The following is a 20994-nucleotide window of genomic DNA, read 5'->3' as shown; positions in this document are numbered from 1 at the left end:
GGAATTCTCTATTGCGAAGAGAACGAACGGGCTATTTATAACCCAATGCAGACTAAACAACATCGTTTTAAAAACATGCACATTGTCGTCCTTATACAAAAATACATTGTTCTCGAATGGCATTCGGAAAAAGTAGCTATTACAATTACACGTCACAATAAAACTAACTGCGCTTTAAATATTGCTAGGACTGTATTTGTCACGTCGATATACAATACCTCGGTCGACCAAAGGTTTAAAGCGGATGGCCTCATTCCGTGAACGTTTCCTATAGTGAAAAGTTTTTGAAGTTGATGACGATTCCACGCGTAGTATGGGCGAGGTGTTTCTTTTTTTTCTAAATATCCGCAATCCGTTGTTATACTTGCGTTTCTAGTAGTGCGTTTCAGACTACTTATCGGCTTATTAATGAACAGAAAATCGATGCAGATAGAATTTATCTATACTTGTTTAACTTCTCTGCAGTCTAGAAATCGCCTTACTGTCCGCAATCTCAAACTTAGGAATCGAATACTGGTGTTCTTGTTTGTCCGTGACGATATTCGATGCCACGTCGTTAACTTTATGTGATACCAGTAATACCATCACGTCAATTCGAACGTTAAGTATAGTGTTACATTGTTCTACGTAGTTATGTAGGTGAGACACTTTTAAACCGTTCCGAATTATTTCTACAAATGTCACAATTTAAGATTTTGCACATTCTCTCAGAAATAATGTACTATATACAATGTAAAATTTAATGTATAATATCGACTGTACGTTAACACGTTGTATACATAATTTTTATGACAGATAAGTGTGTGTCACGTATAGGTGAATAAAAATTTTCTTATACGATCTAAAAGATGTGTATTGATAAATTGACCGAAATTATTGAGTCTTTTTTAAAAAAAATACGATAATGACGAACATGCTAATTCAGGGATTTTCTTTTAATTATTAATATATACTAAATAATGTTGCTTTTTTTTACGGAATATTTTTATAAATTATTGGAAAATTGATTTATATTTACTAAACTTAGGAAATAAATTAGTTCTTTTTTCGTTCACACACCAATGATAGTGTTTTTCTCACTCATATAAAGCTTTATTTCAATTGGAACAAAAAGTGATCACTAAAATCAAGTTAATTTCATGAATTAATCTCATGCGTAACATGGTGCATTGCATCAAAGCGTTTGCGATGACTTTCTCGCCGTGCGTCTACCAAGAAATTGCTACTGCCAGAACGGTCAGTCACGTAAAGCAAAGTCCAATAGGTTTCCAGATTCCTGACCGTGGAACAAACCGAATTAACTCTACCTCGGATTTAACTGGGCTAACAAGAGAGTGGTGGAGTTCAGAATGTCGGCGCGTCGTCGTCCTGAACCCTGCGGGGAAATGAAAATGTTTCGCTGCTCGTTTCACCTTCGAATCACTTCGACGAACTGCAGGAAGTTCAATCCTCTTTCCCGCTAACTCGTCATTGGTACGTCCTATGAATACTGGCAGACTTTGTAACGATCGACACGCATTCTATATACCAATGACCCGTACAGTACCGATGACTTTCGCGCAAGTGACGAGAAAAGAGCTGGAGACGTTTTTTATCTCGTGTCCCCTCCCCACTAGAAAGCGATGGCTAAGATAAATCGCTGTACAGCTATCACTAAAGTATTTTAATAACGTGTAACATGATGTTCTATCGATCATCGTCCATGTCTCACCCAAGTCAAACATTCAATAACCGATCAGATCCGTTGATAGGACGTATTACTCTTCGAAGCTGTTCGAACAATTTTATCGAGAACAACTAATTCAAATTTATCATGCAAGGAAAGTAATAATCACACGACTTTCGTTAAAATTTGTTCAAAAGAACAAGAATGCTGATTATAAGAAATAACAATGTGAACGTGATGGGATATTGATTGTAAAAGTGTTCGTACTGATAATCGCTTCATTATTATATAGATATAAAATTAAAAAGCATGATTAATTTTTTTATTATGTTATAGAAAAATTACACGACATCAAGCAATGTCGCTTTTATTATTAACTCATTAAAATCATATTTGTTTCATAAATGTTGAAACTAGAAAGCGCAGGATCTTTTTTTACCATTCATATAACAGAAAAATGATAAATTGAGTATATAAATAAGTATATAAATATTTCTAAACATTTATTAAGAATACAGTATTTTTCAACGAATATAAATATCGCAACTTAATATAACTTTTAATAAATAATATTATAATTATTTAGACTGAACGAGGATTTTAAAATATATTCATTACCGCAAAAAGGTTATAATAAATCCGACTCGTTGCTTTCATATTTGTTATTTATATATATTGCGATCTCAATGGATTAATTGCATTCATTTTTCCCGATAATACAAAGAAATAGAACGTCTATATGTTTTTTGCGATAGAGGATTTTTTTTGAGATTCAGAGCACATATAATCGCTTTTGCCTGTTCTAGAAGACACTGTTGACCCATTCTACTCTTTGTTTCGATCGAGTATACACTGTACACACCTGTCGAGCGCGATTCCTCTGATCAGTGAATCTGGAGCGCGTTAATCACAAGAGCGACGCGCGCTCTCCCACGCTCACCCCTCTTTGATTAAAAATAAATAGGAGCCCGGACTCATGTCAGCAATATAATCGAACGCTCCATCGACACGTGGTGCACAACGCGTCGTCGACATGAGGTCACAACGAGCAGCAGCAGCAGCAGCAGTAGCAGCAGTAACAATCCCCGACCGTTGTTGCGGTACACAATAGAGAGGCTCTCCGCGATGATTGTTGCCCGCAACGAAAGTGACGAATAAGTTGAGCTAGGCAACCATTGGCGTCCCTCGTATTCACGTTTCTCCCGCTATTCTCTCTATCCACTAGCACATTTTACTGTGTGTTTCCACGTTGACGCGGCTTACTTCGAGGCTTAGGCGCGCAGAAATCGTCGAGTGGAAGCATTTCTCGCTTCCTTTTTCTCTCTCTTTCTTCAACAAAGCGAAAACACGGAGACGGTGAAAAGAACTCATTATGACCGGAGCTTTTATGACTGGAAGCTCTCATTCTCGAGCGAATCGTACCATTCTAAACAGTCCTGGACTAGTCTCGGCACACGGTCCTGGAAATTCGAGGGACGCATTCGTGAGCCAGACTGGGCTGGTCCTCTTCTTTCTCTCCATCCCTCTGTATCCTCCACGAGACTCGAGAATGACGATGGCACGATGCAAAAAGCGAGATATTGTGGCCATCGTCGCTGCTTCTGCGGCTGAAACACGTGTTAATAGGACGTCTGTAATTAATGGCTGTAGCACCAGCCGGCGTCTTGAATGGCTAAGAGAGATTTTTATAATGGATTTTCTCGTGGGTTTCTTTAAAACGCTCGTTGTTGTTATAATCATGTTGCACTGGATTTATTAACGTTACGACGTAATTGATTAACGTTATATAGCCGTTGGCCGTTATATTTTCTAGCGGGACTAAAAATCTTCTCTTATTTCTCTGCAGTGATACGAGTAAAAATTTGTACATGTAAGAAGTATCATTAGCTATATCGTATGTCTATCTAAAAACTACCTGTGAAATAAACTCATAGCATGTCTACTTTATTCCCTGAATCGCTATGCAAATGAAAAGGCAGGCAGCAAGGTATACCTGCGCACATTGATTACATGGTTGAAGTTTCGTGTGATTTTCACGATAACACCTGACTACATTCAGTTTACAAATGATATATCATTACGTGCATGATGGGCGCAAGACATTACAGCAGAAAATAAGAAAATATACGTTTCTCTCCTAAAGGCCGTACAAAATTTTTCTCATCTTCTCGCAGCAGCGCGTATATATGTATTTGAGGAACATTTCGCGCGCTCTCATACGGACCCGTCCTCTTATCGACATAAGTACACCGGCCAATCTGTCGTCTGTCACGTTCGCGTTCGGACGCCCAGGGTATTGCATCCCGTTTCACAGAAAGAAAGTACGACGTCAAGTAATACAGATGGTATGTTAGATGAAATGCCCTGCCGCGTGCAACCTTTTTCTTAGGACTTCACGTGTCACACCTCGAAACAGGTGCCCAGACCAATTCCCAGAAGTACCTATGGATTATAAATAGCACGGAAGCCGCACGGTCTAAAGATAAAAAGATTAAACCGATCGCTGTGTGCACGGCATTTGTGCGGATCTTTCGCGTCTGACCTATCTCGAGACAACTTGACCCTCCTGGTCCTGACGTTTCTGTAATTAATAGCTTGAGATATATCCAGGTTGAGCTCTTCACTCTGGAAGAACTTGCGATAACATCGATCGATCTAACTTTTATACATATACTATGTATATTATGTGTACATATATGTATTATATATGTATATGTGTATATGTGTGTGTATATATATATGTATGTGTATATACATATATCAATAAAGAGGCCAGAAAAAATTATGTCAGCTTAGCAGCCAACGATACGTTGACCTCACTCTGCCATGACTTCGTTAGATCCTAGTTTATTTTTGAATATTAAACAAAATACTTTTTAATATAAATTATAAACACACCTTTTCATGGAAAATGTTTATCTATTGAAGAAGAATTTGTTTAGTTTAATAATATTTATTTCACATATATATATCATAGGCAAACATTGCTGGGACGTGGATAAAATAACATAATTTTGCTTTTATCCGATTCCATAAAAATTTCTTTCCTTTGAAAACATTAAATAAGATAAAAAAGTTTATTTGTGTCTTTTTTGTTCATTAAAACTGAAAACATTATTATTGGAGAGATATTAACTCGTTTTTATTAGCAGAATGTCGACGAGGTTACTCGTATTTATGAGGGCATGCAATTTAAGTCATCGTGCGAAGTTATTAGAGTTTAAAATTGGTAAAGTTTTTATTATAAGATTTGTGGTTATATTTAGTCTTCATTTCTTGTGATCTATTTCGTTTTTTACTTTTTGTACATTATAAATGACATTTTATTTTCGTTGAACTAATTTATACGAAAGATAGCCGGCCACACATTATTTTTTATAACATGAAATTTGATTTTTACATAAAATGTCTATAATATATTAATACAAAAATTAATATACGATATAAGATATAAAAAGAAAAGAATAAATGATTTTAGCAGTCCAATAGCTATAATGATCCAATAAAATTATAATATAAGTGGCTTAGATATAAAAAATATAATTTATAATTTATATACAAATGTTGTACAATAAACGTCGCTAACCAAATATAGCGTGTGGCTGTAGCTCTTTTTATAAACATTAATTCAAATAAAATTAGATATTTAGGTATATATACTCTCTAAAATCTTTTGAATAGAATTTAACTCTAAAGAATAAAATCTCACTCTTAGAGAAATTGACAATTGAGCCACTCTTTTTCAACATTGTGCATTGGCTCAATTGTTATTCTTTGTCACTCTTTAGAATTAGATTCTACTCCAAAGATTTTAGAAAGGATAACAATTGGGAAGTTACTGAAACTAGGTGACTGTTATTTTAACGAGTGGATAGAATGAGACAGAGAGAGAAATAAATTAAACAATACATTGTAAAAGAAATTTTTTTTTATTTTTATTAACACGTATTACAAAAAAAATGTATGCTGTATACTTATATATAATTTATTGTAAATGGGAACTAGAAACGCTCTTTGTAGAACTACTAGCTACGTTTTTAATATTAATAATTGTAATTGTCTTTGAACAATTTCAGACAAATTCATTTCATGCAAATGATCGTTCATGTTAATATATGATCGGAGCATAAACGAAATGATGCCTAAGTATTGTAAAAGATGCTAATACAAGCATTGATCCTTTCGTTCTTTTTTTTCTGCTTTATCCCATTCAATCGTCGTTACGTTAGCATATATGAGCTCATCGAATTTACAGAAACGTCGATAGCGTCCGTATCGGAATTAGAAGCGATGGCACGCGAAAGTTTATCCCGAGTTTCACGATCACCCAAAACCTTTTACGTGAGCTCCATGCAAATTACTATGCTGTTGTATGCATGCATGTCGACTGTCTCGCCATTCACGCTAGCTCGACTTCCCGAAACGGCTTTATGTCCACGAAGCTATCGTCCACGCACCGTTTGACACGTCATCGAACGTCATTACGTATATCATCGGTCACGAACGTGCCACGGCACGCTGCGACGCGAGTTATAGCCCTTCGCGCTCTGTGGAAAGTTCCAACGTAAGCACGATCAAGACAGGTGCTTAGTGGTGTGGCATAAAACATACATAAGAGGATGATCCGGCATTATGGTAAAGAGAGACGCATATGCCGTAACTTATCTGCGTATCGGGCACATTTTGCTGTTCAAAATTGACATATCTTAAAAATAAATACATTATATATGTTCTGGATTTATTATACTTATTGTTAATTATTTTTATCGATGTTTTTGTATTTCATCTTCCGAAAATAACGTCAAAATCTGTAACACAATTACTGACGCTGGATCAATGAAAATTATTTCACTTATAACGATTAAACGACACACACATTAGTTAATTTCAAGAAATTAAAATGACATAACTCGCATAAAAACAATGAATAGGTACTAAGTTTAATTTACATTTACAACATAAAGAATATAATAGAATGGGTTCACTGTCAACTGCCGAAGGTTAATTAAGAAAATTGTAATGACTTTTCAATAAGTTAATGATATTAACATTGACGATTTTATTAAATTATTAAAATTACGTTTACACGAAAAATATAACACGCAAATGCGACTACAGTTCGCTAGAGAAATTCCGAAAAGTTAAGATGTGTAGACCCTTAAGCGAGATTGACGCGCGCTTGTTTACGCGATAAGCAGAGTTAAAACGGCTCGAGCAAATAGCACTCCAGTTCGAAACGCGTATATATCGTGCCCCGCAGCGAGCAGGTGACACTTTCGGTCCGTGTGTTTGACAAGCCGACGAGGAAAAGAACTTGAATTACGACACAGACGGCAACGATGACGTCGTCGATTCCGAACGAATCCGTGCTTTTTCCACGTCGCTGTTCTTTGTGATCAACCATCCCGCGAAAGTCGACGTATGAAGACGTTGTGTTGTATTTATGCATTGAATATTTTACGTCACTTTCTAGAAAAAACTGACGTATGAACGTCGACCATATGACTGTAAAAAGAAGTCGTATCGTATAAGTCAGTAACCGTCGAGGAAATTATATTTGTTACATTGGTACATTACTGTTCTTTTATGTACAATTTTAAAATAAAAAACTAAGAAATGAAGACACGCGAGTTGTATGCGAAATGTTAGTACTGAGAAAGAATATTGTAATCGACAGTCAAAGGCAGGGAGGACAGATGGTCATGAGTTTCGATTACTTCCTCTTTTCCTTTAACAGTAAGATTGTTGAATTGTGTTCTCTACCTTTTATTTCGCAACAGAGAGGTATTCTCTACAGAAAGTACTTACCCGTGACGTTAACCCATGCGTTAAATGTACAAAAATGAGCGCGAAAGAGAGCGCCGCGTAAGATAGAACAAGTTTTATTGTGAAAATATAAACTAGTGCACCGCGTCCGGTAAAACCATAAAGGCAAAGGTTACGAGCAACGAGATCTCAGTTTCCACAAATTATTATTTCCGTAGCTTCATAACTATGAAAATAGAAACACTATTCATCGGTAGTTCACTTTGAAGATAATAAGAAAGATACATGTTTTTTTTTTATACGAGAGAGGAATGATCCCTTTTGTAGAAAAATTGACGAACGGATGCCTTTGGAGTATTCACGGAAAGAATTATATCTTAAAATTTACCCTGAAAATATGGTAATCGGGACAACATTACCATATATTTCGAAGAATTTTTGTGTAAATCTCTCATATTTATTAATAAAACTACAATAAAATATAAAATAAATATGATTAATTTTTTACTGAAGTGCATGGTAAAAATCTTTAAATTTATTGTATTGTACCATAATTACTATATTTTCAGGGGAAAATTTTAAGAAATCCTTCTCTCCGTGTTCGGAAATAAAAAATAAAAATTGCGGTAATTTAGAAGAACGAATAAATGCGTTAAATATGATTTACTGCCTCAGAAACATTCCAATTTTCAGTACATAATTTACGTAACTATCATACCACACTTAATCGGATTAAAAAGAAAACGAAGAATTTGAAACACATGTGGCTCCGATTAAATATATGAGGATAGTCGTTAATAAATGCAAAATTATTTATTGGTATTCTCACGTTCAGAACTGCGAACAAAATAACTAATGTACTGTAAAGATAATAATCCGACTGATTAAACCGAATTCCATTAATCTAATTTGCGCGTGTCCGTTGTGTGTCAGTGCGGTAGTGTTTTATGCATTGCATTAAATAAGAATATTGCAATAAAAAAACTTCTGGGACTCGTTACTACTTTCAAGCACGCGAGTGGGTACGTGAAGTAATAGTGCTGCAGACATAGAAATTTTTAATCAACGCACGATCGGGGACGAATGAAAAAGTCATACCTGTAGATTTTCGTGATTACAAAACCACTAGTCCGAAGCAACTGTGAAATGGTTGCATGGAAAATATTTTTTTCGTAACGCGATGGATATATTTTTCATTATTACGTGACTATAACTATTGCATACAAGAAAGAGGATTGAATGAATTGATACTAAAAGCAATGAGTAAATAAACAAAATATTATATGTTTTATTTTGCAATCTCTTGCAAAATACGTATCTAAAGTATTTAAAAAGAATTTCATGCATTATTTGTTATTTTATACATAAAAAGACACGCGAGACAAAAATAACATAGAGAGAAAGCTATTATATCGGATGTATACATCCTTATACGTGCAATATGTTGTATTATAATAAATTTTTTAATTTCATGTTTTTGACGAACATATTTTTTAATTTTACATATATTTTTACTTCTGCATGTTAATTATGATTTAGTGCATTACATTTTTATTTCAACACATTTCAAATACATCCATTTCTCTAAGGAACGTGTTTAATTTAAACAATAAATATCTCTCTCTCTCTCTCTCTCTCTCTCTCTCTCTCTCTGCATGTTATTTTTATCACTCGTTTTTTTATAAAATGACAAATAATACATCAATTTATTCTTTTTAAATATTCTATATACGTGCTTTACAATAAATTGCAAAACTGAAAATACCATAGCTAACAAATCTTAATATACGTGAATTAAATAAAACAGCCAAAAGAAGAGGAATTATTATTTAAAAGCATATTAAACAAATTTAACAAATAGACCACCGCAGATTAAATTTTTTGCAAGACTTGCGTAAATGTTAGGTGGAGTAAGGGAGAGGGTTGACAAACGCGCGCATTAATTCTGGAAAAGTCAATGTGTGATAATCACATCTGCCACGAACACGTCGAGCCATAAGGAATCTCTCTGATATATTCGTGCTGAGGTCAAATGGCCGACGCAGAAAGCATATTCCCGTAAAACATTTCGCAAGGAAAACGAGGCCTCGGCTGATATATGCCCGAGGCTTACCCCTGAAAATCTGGGACGCTCGGCTCTTCTTCGCACAATTGGGAGATTTTCGAACGGCCCGATCCATGACAGTCGTCATTTTTTATGCCCGCCACTCATCAGATAAGAGTATCCGCGTGTTTTCGGTGGCAGGGGTGGACAGGGGAATGGAAGAGGACGGAAGAGAGAGGAAAACGAGCGATACACGAGGTCGATAATCCTCGCCGGAGGGTTATTCTGAGCCAGCTCGACGCGGCTTGTGTATTAATCGTGAATGGAAAAAAAAAAATCCGCAGTTCTCTCAGTTCGAAACGCGAGCACGACGAACGGCATTTACATAGGCAATTCGCGACGCGACGGTAATTGTAAACGCATATCCGCGCCAGATGGTCCGCGATTTTATCTTGAAAAGCCGGCAAAAAGGCTCGTCGTCCACCACGAACAAAATTCATGGCGCAACATTTATAGCGGCGCTCTACCCAGCGTTTTCTCTGCCGCGGAAAGATAAAATTTCGTGAGAAAAGCGCACGCGCGCGCAGTGATATTTCCTTCGCAAATTTATCTGCCGTTATTCAAGCACGATGAAAATAAACGTCACTCGATGCGGTGCAATGTGCGGCGCACTCTTTTCGATCGAAATCGAGAGAGGTAGGGTAAACGCGAGTCGCGTGTCGACCGATTAATCAGAACTCATATACTTTTAATTCGCACGATTTTGCATACACGCTGACCACGCCACCGTTCATTTGACGCCGAGAGAGGCAGTGGAGCGAGATACGCACAGCTGCATCGTATTTATGGAGCTGGCCGGCAAAGTGAGCGAGTATATCACTGCGAATGTAGTATCGCATTGGGTAGCCGCAAATTCGCGCTCCGTACTTCATGTGGTGCAAACCCTCGATCATCCTGGAACCGACCTCGTTTACGAAACTGCCAATACATCAATAATTAAGTAATTGTACTAATAAAAATATCTTCAAATTTCCATCACAATTAAAGCGACAAGTTACGGAATTATCTATATATATTATTAAAATAGAGACATTATTTATATATATATTTTTATAGAATTAATCTTAAATTTACTGGCAGGAAGAACTTATCAAACGGCGAGAAATGGCTTGAATTTTTAATCAAAATGCAGTTGGAAATTGAGGAAAAATTAATTTAAAAAAACGCGATAACGGAAATGTCGATTGATTAAAAAATGCTGCTATACTTAGCCGTGGGGGATAACAATTTCTCGCTATCGTTTGTCGTCCAGGTGTATAGCCGAGAGATACGCCGTTTTACCGGACAACAGATTTTCCAAGACAGTTAAACGTACGGGGATTTAATTAACTGAGCTTTCGTCTCCTATTCACGGTTCTTTTGTACTGCGGAGTGACCCATCCACCGCTGCCGTGACAACAAGAGCATCAGCGCTTGTCAATTTCATCCTTTGTCATGCAAAAGCACACAAGACTTTGCGCCACTATTATAACGCGTCGTCCATAGAATATACCCTGTTTTATTAATGCGATTATACACCCGCGTGCTCCCCCCCCCCCCTCTCTCTCTCTCTCTCTCTCTCTCTCTCTCTCTCTCTCCCCCTCTTTCTCTCTCTGCGCCGTGTATTTTTCTGAAAACGAAAAAAATGAAGAAAGGAGGAGCATAAGAGAACAGCGAGAGCAGCCAGGCGTTTCATGACGTTTCATAACCGCGATGTATACGTGGCCAGAAGGCGCGCATATAACGTTTAAAAAAAAAAGAAAGAGAAAAAATACCATCAGCCGGCATCCGACTGTATATTTATTCGCGGTGACATTTTTACCGCGACGCCCGTACAGAGCGGCACGATGCGCAGAGATGCGTTTGCGAGGATGCACAGTTCGGCGCGCCGCTCACAGTGAATCGAGAAGAGAAAGAAGAAAGTTCTCTGCGCGTCAGAGGCGACCGGCGCTCGTCCAAGTTGGCAGCGGAACGATACACTTCTCAAACTCGCATAATGCTTTTTTATGAACGCGGCGTATCTATTTACCTACGTATACATATCTACCTACGAAGACCATTGTCCTGCAGCAAACTTTCCCGGAGACTTACGGAGTTCGCTGCAGCTGCAAACTGCAGCATCCCAGCGCACTAAAACGACATACGTATATCCGGCGACATCCCACGGTATACTCAGGAAGGATAGAAGGATGGTTTTTGGCGAACAAATGCGCTCGAAAAAAAAAGGTCATCATTGTTTTCCGAATATCACTCAGAGATGAAGAAAACGGTGCAGTGATAATATATTCTATTTGCGATGTTTTAGCAAAAGAAAAGAAAAAAGTTTGAGAACAGGGCTTTCGATACATATAATTTCAGTATACGATAATTTCATTCACGTTTCGTGACAATTTTTCGGTAGGTATAAATTCGGTATATAATAATAATTTCATTCACATTTCGTGACATAATTCTTTCCTTTTTTTTCTGAATGTTGAGAAGATTTTTAGAAAGGTTGATACGATATTCTTTTTTCTCTTTACCTTTTTCTCATATTGATCATATGATTATAATATTGAGAGATGATATATTTATACCATATATAATTTTATGCAATTAAATGTCACGATATAGATGAACGTAATGAAAAAGATTATAAAACTAATAATTTTTAAATTATTAACAGGGCAAAGCACATTAAACTTTTATTAAAATAAAATTATGTATATTTTATTTATATATGTATGCTACATAGACTTATCTATTTCAAGATTTTTTTGTGAAAAAGATTGAAATACTGCCAGAGAAGCACTCCGTTTTACGTTGAATATTTAAAGGACTGTACTGAAAAACCCGGTATTTCGGGTTACAACATTTTCGAACAAAGTCGTCGATAAGCCGATTTTCATGTACTCGAAACCCGTTGAATTAATGCTCACTCAGCTTTCACATTGTGCGTTTGCATACTTTGAAGCATATAATATTTCGGCTCTGACCGAAAGTATGTAAAGTATTTTGAAATCGCGACGGTTAGCTAAAGTGTTCATTATTTTAAAAAATTAAAACGTAGTTTGCGCCGATTTAAATACATAAATATGACTGCTAACGAAGTTTTCGATCCCAACTGATGAGTATTAATTAATCTGTCACAATTCGTTGAAGCATCAAAGATGTTTGATATTTTTAGTCAATAATATTTTTACCCTTTTTCGTTCGTTGTAAAAAGTTATTATATATATCAGATATTACAGTGGAAATTATTTAATTTTTATGATTGGTTTTAGCCCCCGACTTTATATGTATATGTCACTATATGCATATTATTATTTACGAAGTTAAAACAAAATGAATTGTAAGAATTCACATATCGCGCTTTTTCTTTAAATTTTATTTTGGGGATTCTATAATTATTCCAGATATTTTATTAAACAATTTTATTGAATTTTTTAACTAGAATATAAATTAAAAAAAAATCTTCATAATCTGATTATTTTCACATTAAAATTTTCTTCGTATTATATCAAACGTCATATTAAATTTTTTTATGCAAATTCACAGTTGCTGTATTTTTTATTTTGCAGGTCTCGAGAAGTGCAGGGATACTGTCACACTTTGTCAATCTAAATATAGTGATACCAGAGGCGTTTATATTAGGAAGCGACGAGCATCACGTCGACGTAGGGTCTATCATAAATCTCGTGTGCATAATAGAGAAGGTAAGACACGCTACATGCCACATTTGCGAGACGCTTACTTTATGCAGATACGAGCGAGCTCGCTAATAAATGTAAATAACAGAAATTTCTTGCGATAACGCAGCGACTATACACGCAGTTTTCCTTTTAAACCGACCTCCTTTTCATCTCTATACAGTTATGCCGCGAAAGCTTGCGCGTTTATATACTCGTAGTATATCACATGCGTTGCACGGATATTAACAAGTATTGATTGTTTTGTACTATGTTTGATCATATCGGTGTTTTAAATCATTTACATTTTTAATATGTTTACACAATTCGATCGGTGTCGTACACATAGCGAAATTTCATTTTATTAAGTATAAAAATTATTTTCTTTTATATAAAACACACACACAAATTGAAAACAATCAATTTACCTGATTTTCATCTTTATTAGCGTCATGTTATTTGCTGTTTATCAAGCCTGTAATTACTGAGAAATACAATGTTTTAAATATCTGTATTAACGTACATAAAATATTGCATTTTTCCATCGTCTTTTTTTATATCGTGTTATGTATATGTTTCTTTTATATATGGAATTTTTACAAATTCTTGTATCAAAGTCAATCGTTTTCTTACATAATCTTAGTAAATATTGAAAAAAAAAAAACACACAAATCTCATAAAAAAAATTACCTCTAATATCTTTGGAAAAGATTATTACCAAATTTTAAGTTCCAATATTCTCCAATTGTAGCAATAACGTCCACTTGCATGTCCATTTAACATTAAATTGGTTACATGAGTTTTTAATGTAAAACCTCGGTGATACGCTGAGGGAGGATTGCATCGCAACGTAATTTTTCCATTTCATAAACAAAATTGCAATATGCAAGGCGTATCCTTCGGGACGTTCGCATACGCGCGGGATTAATTATCATCAAGATGCGTTAATAGCAACCAGCTTCGCCAACTCGTTCTCATACGCTCGCGAACGTGGCACGATATGACATTAACAAGAATAATTCGCGCGTATCGTGCTTGTAATCCCGCATTCGTCGTTTCATTCGTCCTCGTAACATTTGACCTATATCCCTATAGATTATTAACGTTTCCGGAAAGCGCGCGAATATATATATGGTACAGCTGCCGCACTTTCGCCCTCTCGAATATCGTAGCATTTCCCGTCCAAGGCGCAGAAGCTTGGCATTCACGATGTACTATACATATGCCTGCGATATTTCAGTCATTTTATCGGATCTGCCGCTTGTCTGCGGATTCCGCAATATGCAAACACGGCGCGGTGCTTGCACCCCTCACTCGATATTCGCGGCTCTGTTCAACGACGACGAAAGAAGAAATCGCGGGACCCGATGACGTTGATTCTATTTTAATTGGCAACCCTGTATACCAGATGCCCATTAATTAAACTGATAAATTAAAACCGCTGCACTCGTGCCCGCGTAGCTGCGGTGCGGCCGGAAATTGATTAAATTCGTGTTCCGTTCGACCTTTCGACTGCGTGCCGACTATCCTCCATTCCCAATTTAACAGGGTGCCACCGAGTCACTTTATTCTTTTATTTCAATACGTATATGTGTGTGAGAGTACAAAAGTTTTTCCTGGAAACATCTAGATGGCATCAGGCTTATTTCTTCGTTTAATTCGTGTTCTATACTTATGGTATAGCCGACGAGATAAACATCATTAATTCCGCGATTGTAGTTCGTAAGGCATTGTTATTCTGAATTCATTAGAAAAATTCGAGATGTAAGCAAAGCGAAATGGCGCGGCGCAGAAATACAAATCTTGTTTATGTTTCTTATTCCTGTTGTATATATAATTCTACAGTACTTTGCACTACTTTTATGTAAATTTAAACATTCTTTCCATGCTTTCTTTTCATCCATTACAAGAATCGCTTGCAAGGAAATTAAAGAAAAAACAAACTAGCCCAATACGGTTAAATTAAAGATATTCTCGATTGTGCCAAAATAATCACACACATACCTTCATAATATAGTAGAATTATTTTGCTATTCCATTAATCTGCATGAAATCGTATTAATATTAGAGAACATTTAATTATCAGAATTTATTTGCGACTTCCACTACAGAGAGTCATCAGTCTCGATTTTTACATATATACATAAATTATAATTACGTTATCAGGTATATAGCTTTCAAAAAGACGTGTACGCAGAGAAAACGCGCCATTTTTCGGCATTACGCCGATTTTATAGTAATTGTCAAGCACAGCCATAAATACCGTTAATTAAACTGATAAATTAAAATTGTCACGGTACCTGAAAATTGATCGCACGCAGATCCGCGCGTACGGCACGCGTGTCACGGATATACGCATGTATATATATATATATATATGTAAATGTATGCTCGCATGCAACCGCTCTTTACTTTTCACGCGAACGTGTCGAAACGTTGGAGCCGGCGGAATTCACAAAACGCGAGTCTGTAAAAATACACCCCTGAGGGTAAAAAGGTAGAGTGCACCGGAACGCGGAGCGTTTGCTAAATAAGGGCGAGCGAAATGCGGGCGATTTAACTCCAGCAAGTGCAACCGGGTCGGCTTAACTTCGAAACGCAACCGCGCCTCTAATCTTACTTCGTCACGCGACCGCAGCAGTTAACTCTCTCCTTTCCGCCGAGACCGAACGGTCGGTGAACCGCATTTGGAAGAAAAGTGTGTGACGTTGCGGATCGTGGCAGGCGATACACCTCCTCCCGCCCTCTTGTCGCTTTTCGCGAGCAGTTTTTGCTAAATAAGCTCGGAAATGGCGATATGTAAATTCAAACTGTACCGGTATGTATCGATTAATAATACAGCGCATTTCGTGTTTTTAACCGCCGATAAATTCACGCTTCATTGATTAATACAATGTACATCGACGAAATATATCTAGAATTATAAAAGTAATATCGGGCCTGAACTAATTGCGTCACGATCGGTAAACAATTTCATCGTTAAATCCGAGTGAATCCACCGACGCGAAGCGACAGAAACTGCATGAGAAAAAAAGGGAATGAAATAATACTCTCCTCGCGCTTGTTCTCTCTGCGAATTGGGATTTTTTTCTCCACGCATTTCGGATCCCACTGATCTCGCGGACGTCGTTTGCATTTTTAAGAATACAAATTACGAACTGCAATATCTCGACGTATATATTTTAATGAAATAAGATTACCGTGAAATATACAATGAAATATCACGCGACTGCGGAGTAAAGCAATTTTTGTAGCGAAAAATCGACGCACTTAAAATATAGGGTTTATTTATCAGAGAAAGAGAGACAGATAGAGACAGATAGAGATAGAAAGAGAGAGAGAGAGAGAGAGAGAGAGAGAGAGAGAGAGAGAAATTAAAAAAGGAGAAGACAAAAATAATAAGTTAACAGTTTCCTATGTGGTTTACCTAACTATGCGATACTTTCTAATTTTTTGTTGACTTCAGAATTGAAAACTGATGATCGGATTCAAAACAGGAAATATTTCTAAACGTTAAAAATATATAAGACATTTTCAAATATTTACAGAAGTGCAATGAAAATTTAGAAAAAAAGTAGCATTAGGTATATTAAGTGCATACCAAATAATACATGTTAACCTCCTTTTCATAAAAAAAAGAAATGAAAAATAAAGTAAATTAATGTTACTTTTATAACTTTATTAACATATTAACATGTTTATTGACATGTAAGAAACTATTTTCTAAACAATTGACTTATCTACTTTTACGATGTTTAGCAAATAAATTAGAATCCATTGTCTGAAATAACAAAAGTACCATAAAACATTACAATCGATATGTTTACACTATATACTTATTATCAGCATGCCTAGGCTATATTCATTATATCTTCAAAGAGTTTTCTCTCTTTAGTTATAAACAAAACGTTAAATACGAACTAAATACAGCGTTGTAAAGTACAATATAAACAGAGCTACATTAAAATGAACTACGAAAATTAATAACTAACTCTTGGGAGAAAGCAATTACTTATAAAATATTATATCACCACGATGTTCTACATTTTGCTTTACTAACAATAACAGAATAAACAAACTAAGCAATAAACTGATGCAATCGAGTCGGACGAACAGCCTGTACGACTCACCAGTGTTATCTGTTGAATTCGCCGTATAATTATCCTGATCCAACGAGTAGGTCATGTAGAATACTATAAGCCATATAGGATTAAGTTGTACTATTCTGAAATTAAATATTATGGTGAAACAAGTTATCACAATGACATACCACCAATCTAAAAAAAAATTAAGTATTCTCACGAGAAACTAATATTCACCGCACGTCGTCGTTTAATTTCACGCGTGCATGTTATAGCTTTGCGTCATTGGTTACGTTGTACACAATTGCCGCATCCCAGAGAGAGAGAGAGAGAGAGAATAGGAGATAGGAAGCGAGAGAGAAAGAAGAAATACGAGAGAGAACATCGATCGATACGAGCGCGCTTACGTTCGCTCCATCCGAGCTTAAAGAGGAAATTTTGGAATTGCCACCACAGACAAAGTTTTGAACTTTAAAGCAAGAGATAAAGCTCTCCCTCATCCCCGTATTAGGGGAAAGATTTCATTGGACCACTCGGGTATATAGCGTAGATAAAAGTTGCCGCGAATGGGAGACAAGTATCTCGCCCTCTCTCAACTCCCTTTAATGCGTAATGAGTATTCTTTTACTCGCGCGAATAACATGTAAATCTTGTAAAAGTTAATGTGCCCACGTTATACTTATCACTCCGCAAGGATATCTCAGTTTTATAAAATTTCATATTACTATCTTGGTACTAAAACTTCAACGTTATTTATTTTCATTTGACGGAAAAATGTTTTATAAGCGGATATGACATTTCCTTCATTTCAATATCGAATCGCTGAATGATACTGTGATCAATTTTATTGCGATGTATTAATACATTTTTAACCGAGCGTTTTACATAGAAACTGCCTGTAGCAGATTATTTTTTATTTCAAAACACTCAACGAGAATGAAATTTTGTTTATAAATAAAAAGTCAGGAGAAAATAAACCACAAAAAAAAGTCATAGATACGCATAATTACAAATTCTATAATGAAAAGTTTACCAATTTTAGTAATAACTTTGCATGATGATTTACATTATAATCTATCTGAACACGAATGAACTCGTCTATCAATTACGTTTGAACAACAAAAGCACATCTTTGCTCAACATATTTATAGTTATAGAAACACCAAATTTAAAAATTTAGCAATAAAATGTACATTTTTTCGTTTTATTATTGCAATTCATGTATTCTAATTATTCTACTGTTTTTGATAATTAATAAACACAAATTTAATAATGTACGTAATTCAACAACTGATGGAAACTTTCGCGATACAAATATAACACTTTAAAAATAAATTATTCTACGTTTTTTTTTATTTTTACGAGAAAATATAATCGCGATAAATATACATTACATAATATATCGCGAGAAAGAAATACTTATTTTCTTCATAGCATTTCTCTGATTGGAAAGTCATTGAAATTAAAATAAGTAGTTTTCAAGTTTAGTTGAGTCATCGTTTCAATCCTACAGTATAGTCAAATGATAATTATTATACGAGTATGATCAGGATGATCATTTTCCTTTCTCTCGTCGAATCGCAATTATAAGTCGTAATAAAGTTTCTTGATTATCAACGTAATTCTTCATTGAGAGACATGCATTTGTGTTTTGTATCATTAATGTTAAGTTAGCATCCCAACTATAGTACTCAGGAGTTCTGATTAGAGTTCCCACTTTCTTTTGACGAGACGAAGAGTTCCCTATAGTTAATAACAAGAGTTCCGCTCAATAAACATTTTTTTTACATTTTTTTAAAATGGGGTGCTAACTTTTTATCGAATTTCGAGGTGGAATAGTTCTGGGCGACTTAATAGCTTCAATTTGCGATTGCCTAGAGTTCCAGATATGTAAAAAAAATTGAAAATTTTTGAAAAATCAATTTTTACATACAATAGTTCTGATGATAATTCCTGCTTCTTTTTGACGATACGAAGAGTTCTCTATGATTTTTAATGACATATGCGCTTAATAATCATTTTTTAATAATTTTTTTAAAATGGGGTGCTAACTTTTTAACGAAATTCAAGGTCGCATAGTTCTGATCAGCTTAACAGAACTATTTTGTGAATACCTAGGGTTCTTGATAAGTAAAAAACATTTTTGAAGAATAATAAAGGTTTAAAAAAATAGTAGAAATCTTTGAAAAATTTTTTGAGAGTACCGAGTAGTTCTGAGTAGCGTTTCTTATAGTTCTCGACGAGTTCTATCGAAAACTGTAAGGTGAAAAAGCGATTGGACCAACGGTTTGCAAGATACAGCGACATTTGTCAAAAGATCAACAATTTTTAGAGTATATCTCGGAAACCGTTGGTCCAATCGCTTTGAGCCCTGATACTTTTCGACAGAACTCGTCGAGAACTGTCCAGAACTTCGAACAGAACTACTCGGTACTCCCAAGAAATTTTTGACCAAAAGTCCCACGTCGGAAAATTTTTTGGAGTTTTCGATCATAGTTTATACTCTCGATCGTTGAAAAAAATAATATATATTTTCTATGGCTCTGAATTATATAAAAATCTGAAAAAAATTTTTGTTCGTTTGTAACATCTTTAAAAATAAGTTTTTACTAAAATAAAAACTGGACTGTATTTTATTCATTTTTACATATTGAAATCTGAATAAGAATTTTGAGAAAACGTTACATCGACTGTACTGAAAAGACACAGAGTAGTACTAGAGAATTAATAATAGTTTTGCTATATATAAACGTTAAATTAAAGCGCAAATTTCTAAAACCTGTGTTATATATTGCAAAAGAATATGTGAGAATATGTATTTATTTAAGTTATATTATACAATAATTTTCTACATATTTCTTGTTGCAGCTATTTCAACAAAGATAATATCTAATAAAATGAAAATTTAATTAAGAAAGAATGTTAATCATCGTGTACAAAAATTTTCTTTTCCAACTTATAATCTTTTTATTTTAAAAAGAAAACCGAAAAATTACAAGCTATAATCACAAATTTGTAAATAATATTCCGTGCATCTTTTTCTTGGAATAATTTTGATTAGGATTAAAAGCATTTCTTTAATTTTAATCTATTAAAATTTTTTTTCAGAAAAAATATTTTAAGAAAATGCTCTGTTGTCCGACAATTTCCTGAAATGTGGTGCAGAATGTAATAATAACACAATATTTTTCAGTCGTGTAATTTTTTTAAATTGTGACAAAGTAGATTTTAATATACAAGCCCTTTCCTGCGCGCGCTATGCGCGCGATTCAGAATTATTGGGGATACACAAACAAATCTGGAAAATACCAAACTGGTTTGTTAATCCACCTAAAATTACAACGTAGGTTCTTTCTTTACTTAATTTTTTAAAAAATTTAAGCATTTATACATCCTTAAAATTTTTTTCCGGATTTGTCTAATTTATGAGATTATTATTTGTTTTTTCCTTTTTTTCCGTTAGTTTTAATTAACTGTCTTCATTTTAAATTATTGATTTTCGTATTTTTTTTATTTTTTTATTTTTCCCCGCTTCTTGAAATAGTCATGAAGATGATGATTTTCGTCTTCTTTTAATCTTATTCAGTTGTTCTTCGTTTTTTTTGATATTTTTCATTCGTATTTTTTCGAAAAAATCATTAATTTAGTAAACTGAATTCTCAAGCAATCGATACGAACTCGAAAAATAATCACTTGGGGGATGTTACAATCTTTTTTTGTGTATAACTT

General features: G+C 35.0%; 1 protein-coding gene across 1 annotated transcript in view; it reads left to right on the top strand.

The window, feature by feature from the left end:
- Positions 1–20994, top strand: part of dpr12 (defective proboscis extension response 12) — a 140265-nt gene that overhangs the window by 75203 nt on the left and 44068 nt on the right. Inside the window, exon 4 of the mRNA XM_018547396.1 lies at positions 13076–13210. Within this exon, the coding sequence (XP_018402898.1) occupies positions 13076–13210 (135 nt within the window). The remainder of the gene's footprint in view (positions 1–13075; positions 13211–20994) is intronic.

The sequence above is a fragment of the Cyphomyrmex costatus genome, unplaced genomic scaffold, assembly GCF_001594065.2.
Source record: "Cyphomyrmex costatus isolate MS0001 unplaced genomic scaffold, Ccosl1.0 scaffold639, whole genome shotgun sequence".
In the NCBI taxonomy this organism is placed as follows: Eukaryota; Metazoa; Arthropoda; class Insecta; order Hymenoptera; family Formicidae; genus Cyphomyrmex; species Cyphomyrmex costatus.
This window is presented reverse-complemented; position numbering and strand designations above follow the sequence as displayed.